Source organism: Etheostoma cragini, chromosome 3 (genome assembly GCF_013103735.1).
Source record: "Etheostoma cragini isolate CJK2018 chromosome 3, CSU_Ecrag_1.0, whole genome shotgun sequence".
Taxonomy (NCBI): Eukaryota; Metazoa; Chordata; class Actinopteri; order Perciformes; family Percidae; genus Etheostoma; species Etheostoma cragini.
Genome location: NC_048409.1, coordinates 28,263,374 through 28,269,716, shown reverse-complemented (window position 1 = coordinate 28,269,716; position 6,343 = coordinate 28,263,374). Strand labels below are relative to the sequence as shown.

General features: G+C 40.7%; 1 protein-coding gene across 1 annotated transcript in view; it reads right to left on the bottom strand.

Annotated features, from left to right (window-relative positions):
• Positions 1–6,343, bottom strand: part of myo7aa (myosin VIIAa) — a 57,704-nt gene that overhangs the window by 41,304 nt on the left and 10,057 nt on the right. Inside the window, exons 3-9 of the mRNA XM_034867803.1 lie at positions 5,452–5,604; positions 3,085–3,269; positions 2,829–2,950; positions 2,014–2,156; positions 1,409–1,522; positions 441–509; positions 170–259 (exon numbers count right to left, since the gene is read on the bottom strand). Of these exons, the coding sequence (XP_034723694.1) occupies positions 170–259; positions 441–509; positions 1,409–1,522; positions 2,014–2,156; positions 2,829–2,950; positions 3,085–3,269; positions 5,452–5,604 (876 nt within the window). The remainder of the gene's footprint in view (positions 1–169; positions 260–440; positions 510–1,408; positions 1,523–2,013; positions 2,157–2,828; positions 2,951–3,084; positions 3,270–5,451; positions 5,605–6,343) is intronic.

Genomic DNA, 6,343 nt, shown 5'->3' with positions numbered 1-6,343 from the left:
CACACACACACACACACACACACACACACACACACACACAAACACACACACACACACACACACACACATGTATAGTGTATGCTGGACCATTTTAGCAGCGGCATCAACATGGAATTGAAAACAGTTAGTTACTAATACATTGTGTGTTGTTAATTGTAATTCTTTTGACTTTACCTTCATATGTGAGGTTTCCCATGTGTAATATAGCAGCCAGCAGTTTAGAAATCTCCCAGTACTCTTTGTCTGTGAACATAAGTACCTGCAGAACAGAGAAAAGGACCCTGACTGAAAAATAAAATGTATCACGTTCTTCCTTAAAATACATCAGTATTATTTAATCAGTTAAAGACTTTAAGTAACTACTAAGCGATAAAATTAGACACACCTGGAGTTAAAGTCTCTTTGCTGTGCTATAATCAGTGTTTTGGTTTAATCAGTACCTTCATTGCAGAGCGGATGTTGGAGTACTCTTTCGTGTCGTCTCGGCCGTCACACACTGTGCAGTTCCCCTGCAGACAAACAGAGAGGAACTCAGTTTGGGGTGATCAAGTATTACTCATAATCAAAATGCTTTATTAGGACCCAGGAGAATGGGTTTGTGTCCCGTGTGAAACCAGCAATGTTTTTTAAGTTACAGACAGTAGACTAGTTAAAGCTATAGTGTGGGACTGTGTGTGGGAGTTTCTGTCGCCCCTCCTCCACGCATTTGCTAGTAGCCAAGGAGGACACAGAGGATTAAAAAAACTTGATAGACTGTTCAGAAGAAATCATTATCTTCACTCAAGACTCAAGTCTTAAATAGCAACTCATTTGGCGACGGCTCGACTGTAACGGACGTTTATTAATATCAAAAATTTAAGCTTATTAAAGCTTTAAGTTAACTTTCTTATATAATGATGTAAACCACAACCCTTTATAACACCTAACTAGTTTGTTTTTTTAATTGGACCTAACCAAGTAACAGTCATTTTCTTTTCCCAAACTCCCAGAAAGGGACGCGAATAAGTCCTGACGACCATGACAATGACCTCGACCATGTAATTAAATAATAACCGGCTTCTTAACCTACAACTAGTAGGTGTAGCAGGCCTCTTCTAACCAACAGTATGTATATGATGCTAATAACCACTGACAACACCCATTCGATGAAGTGGTAACATTCAAAATGGGTGTTTTGTCTTTAATCCCATATTTTAATTGTTGTTTTTTTAGCTTTTAGATTTCTCAGTTTCTTATCACATCTTCTCTGTTTAGTGTTTGAAGGTTGGATTTCCTGTGAAGCTTATTTTTGTGCACTGACTGAGCGTCAGGATGTGTTGACTGTTCACTGACTGCAGCTAACAGGTTGATAAAGACGTGACAGACAGACAGACACCTTGCATGAGGATGAAGAGGCCACTTTACTCACCATGGTCAGGTAGGTGTAGTCGGTGGCCTTGCTTAGCCCCAGTTTCTTCTTCTCATCTGCAGTCATTCCCTTCAGCATGCAATAGAAGACGTGGTAGTTCCTCTCATCGTGGGCCTGCAGAGAGAGAGAGAGTGAGAGACAAGGGAAATTCAATGCAACACACACAATATGCAGTTGAATGTTGTCTCTGCATTTAACCCGTCCTAATTTGTTAGGACAAGTGGGCAGCCATAGTCAAGGGCAATGGCAGGAGTTACCAAGCATGCATGTCTTTATGGTGGGAAGAAAAGGGAATAACTGGAGGAAAACCCACGGAAACACAGGGAGAACATGCAATAAACAGACAGACAGGCCCTGCCCGGACTGGGATTTAAACCTAGGATCAAACCGGGGATCGAACCATGCAGGGCCTACTACCTTGATGTAAGGCATCAGTACTGACTACTGAGCCACCATGCTGCTGGAGCAAATACAATGCTCTTACAGCGGTTAAAATAACCAAGTGTCCAGTGTTACACCACCACAGGATTTCTCTTCACATAGTCTAACTCCTGAAGAGTTTAAACTTCGAGCAGGTGAACAAGTGTTACCATTTTGTGCCATACCTGTCGACAAACTCTGGACTTCTCCAGCAAGTATTGCTCTATCTTGGCTCCCTCGATGGCTCCTCTCTTGTTGAAGTGGATGTCGATGTATTTTCCAAAACGAGATGAGTTGTCGTTGCGGATTGTTTTAGCGTTGCCAAAAGCTGAAAAGAGAAAAGAGACACAATTGAAACCAGTGATAATGATGTAATTGGAATCTGTGTGTGTGTGTGTGTGTGTGTGTGTGTGTGTACATATATGTGTCCCCGATTCAGGCTACCTTTGTGAAAAAAAAACATGTCAGACAAAAAGACCAGTTAGCTGGGGATAGCTTGATTGTGGTTAGGGTTGCCAGGAAATTACATGTGTAATTGTGCAATGTGTACGTCTATGTGTACATGTGTAATTGTGCAATGTGTACGTCTATGTACATGTGTAATTGTGTAATGTGTAAGTCTATGTACATGTGTAATTGTGTAATGTGTAATTGTGTAATGTGTAAGTCTATGTACATGTGTAATTGTGTAATGTGTAAGTCTATGTACATGTGTAATTGTGTAATGTGTAAGTCTATGTACATGTGTAATTGTGTAATGTGTAAGTCTATGTACAGTACATGTGTAATTGTGTAATGTGTAAGTCTATTTACATGTGTAATTGTGTAATGTGTACGTCTATGTGCATGTGTAATTGTGTAATGTGTACGTCTATGTGCATCTGTAATTGTGTAATGTGTACGTCTATGTACATGTGTAATTGTGTAATGTGTAAGTCTATTTACATGTGTAATTGTGTAATGTGTGCGTCTATGTACATGTGTGTGTGAGAGTTCCTACCCTCCAGTATAGGGTTGGCCTCCAGGACCTGCTGTTCGATCCACGAGTGTTGACCGCTGATAGCTGCCAGGAACTGAAGGATCAATTTGGTGCTTTCTGTCTTCCCTGCTCCAGACTCACCACTATCTCACACACACACACACACACACACACACACACACACACACACACACACACATCATGGCTAAAATTAGATGTTTGTCACACATTGGAGATTTAGATTTAACTTTTAGTCGCAGCCTGAGCTCTTTCCTACCTGATGATGCAGCACTGGTCGCGATTGTTCCTCTGCATGTTGAAGTAACAGTTGTCAGCAATGGCAAAGATGTGGGGCGGCATTTCACCAATTTTCTTGTTGGTGTAGAGGCGGATCTGGTCGGCCTTGTAGATGGGCAGCACCTGGTAAGGGTTGACGGCCACCAGGATGGAGCCGGTGTACGTCTACACACAGAGGCAAAGGATGGACTGATTCAGGGCTTTTTAAGGCCGATGTGATGCTGACTGATTTGGACTGAAGCTGCAATTTGCCTACAATTTTGAGCCAGTTTGAGCCATTTCATGCAAATAATCAAGACATGCTGGACAGCAGGGGTTGTAAAAGTATGCAGACCCTTTAAGCTTGGGACAAACTTGAAGACAAGCTGAAAAAAACATGTCACTTTATATAAACCACAAATTATTTTAGCAGTATTTTTGCAATGTAGAGAAATAGTCAGAACCAAAACAACATGATTTGCGTTGAAACATGCTGAAATATTTCTACAACACCGGCAATATTTTAGGGAAAATAAAACTCAATTCCTAAAAAGATTGAGATTGTTTTAACTGTAGATTGTATGTTAATAATTTAAAATAATATATATTACAAAATATACATATACATATATATACTGCAAAATATACAGAGCAATACAGCATTTACCACTTAATTGGTCAGGTAGAAGTATAAAGTATCCTAAAATGGAAAAAAATAAAGTACAAGTAATTATTTTGACCTAAATTTAAAAGCCTACTAGAATAATTCATTCAAATCCAAATGTACTGTAGATCAAATTTCCTGGACTGAGGGCAATCTATCTGCCAACTCTGAGTAATATGTAGAGTAATGTTCATTTGTTTTCAAATAATTTCATTCTTGGAATGAAAATCCAGTCAAATATAAAATCAAATGCGTGTTAAACAATCTAGATTCTTTCAGCATAGGGCCAGCGGAGGGTGGATGAGGTGACGGAGGTCTTGTAATTCTGATGGTGAAGGATGACAACGAGATCGTCTCAGTGTTCGATACAAGAGAACAGACGGCCATGTTGGAAACAAATCAACATGCACGCAGGCGGCGGCACTGAGCTTGGTTACCACTAAGCCTGAGAGAACCAGTCCTGCAAAGCATTTGGACTTGTCCAGCAGAAACATGACACTGCAAGCCCATTTAATTTTGGCTTTAAGTCCAAACATGCTGTGTTTTCTTGGCTTCACTGTGAGCACATGAGGCTTCATTTTAAAGAATTTGACCACATTCTGCTTTATGAGATTAATCATGCACAAGTTTAAGAGTTTAGTTCAGTTAAACATTTGGCAATTAAACCCATGATTTCTTTGTTAATTTAAATCCATTAAGAATAATGAAACATTCAAAACATGCAACATACAAGCAGTTTACAGAAACAGTTAAATAGGAAAGTTTTTGAGGTCATGCAGGTGTTACATTAAATACGTTGTGTGCATTATTTTCAGCTGAGGTCTGATCTCTCTCAATCCGAGAAGCTAGGCTTGATGTAGGAGCTGACTTACCCTGCCACCACAGTTTGTCTAAAGAGGAAACAGGAAAAGGAAGTAAGGAAGAAGGATAGAAAGTAGGACAAGAGAAAGAATAAAGATGCAAGACATTGAGATGAGAGCAGAAAAACAGAGCAGACGGCTCGGGTTGGATTTGTGAGATAATGTTGAGAAGTGTTGGTAAAGACCTTTCAAGATCTGGATAAAAGTGAAACAAGCATTGTCTCACAATAGCTGTGACCACATACGCACATGCATCCACATGTTTGTGCATTCTCACACACACACACACACACACACACACACACACACACACACACACACACACACACACACACACACAACCACACATATTTTACAATACAGGCCACTCTTACTGCCACACACCCTTTTTTCCCAGTTAACATGACAGTTGATCAGCAGCCTTTGGCTCTTGACCAATCTTCCCACAAATATTTTTACCATCTTTATTGGCATAATGTTGATAAAAAGATTGTTCTTGGCTTGTACTGCCTTTAAATCAAGACAGAAATAGCGGGAAAGAGTGCAAAAATAAAGTCAAAAGTAGGAAATAAAACTCAAATGTGTGAATTTCTTCTCCACATTTGTGATACGTCTACTGATATGAGCTGTCTGACTGCCATTTTTATCTGCTGTTACATAACTGGTTGATATAGATGATCCATATTCCCATGATGCACCCAACAAGTTGAGGGGTCATCTAGTTTTAAGGGATTTTCTTAAGGGATCAGTGGTGGTCTGCAAGAATATGGAACAAATTGAAGTAGCAAGAATGCTTAAAACAGTGGTGACCAGATGCCTCACTGAGGGAAGACGGTGTACTCACATAAATGAGTTTTTCTCTGTATCGGATGAGGAGGTTGCGGAGGATTCCTGCTTCATTGAGGTCTCCCAGGCGGATCATGTCCTCCACACCGTGGATGGAGGTGGGATGCATTGGCTTGATGTTGCTGGCATTCTGGGGGGAGATCCAGTGCTCCTGGTGGAGGATGGGGATGTGAGTAAATTTTACAATCTTTGGCCTTGGACATTTTGACACTTTGGACTCGCTGCAGTTGAGTTTTGCCGACAAAAGGTGACGTCATGTCATGTGGCGCACAGTTTATGCAAATTAATTAAGTTCATGCACCAAAACGACATTACAACGTTAAAGGTCCCATGAATGGTGCTCTTTGGATGTTTTCATATAGACCCCTAATACTGTATCTGAAGTCTCTTAAAGACCTTAGTGGTCCCCTAATACTGTATCTGAAGTCTCTTTATATAGACCTTAGTGGTCCCTAATACTGTATCTGAAGTCTCTTTATATAGACCTTAGTGGTCCCCTAATACTGTATCTGAAGTCTCTTTATAAAGACCTTAGTGGTCCCCTAATACTGTATCTGAAGACTCTTTATATAGACCTTAATGATCCCCTAATACTGTATCTGAAGTCTCTTTATAAAGACCTTAGTGGTCCCCTAATACTGTATCTGAAGTCTCTTTATAAAGACCGTAGTGGTCCCCTAATACTGTATCTGAAGTCTCTTTATATAGACCTTAGTGGTCCCTAATACTGTATCTGAAGTCTCTTTCCTAAAATCCAGCCATGGTGCAGAAGTAGAGCCACTACAGCCAGCCCCATAATGAGCTTTCCTTAGGATGTGCCATTTCGAAGTCTGTAGCTTTTGAGGAGGAGGGGGGGGGGGGGGGGGGGGGGGGGGGGGGGGGGGGGGGGG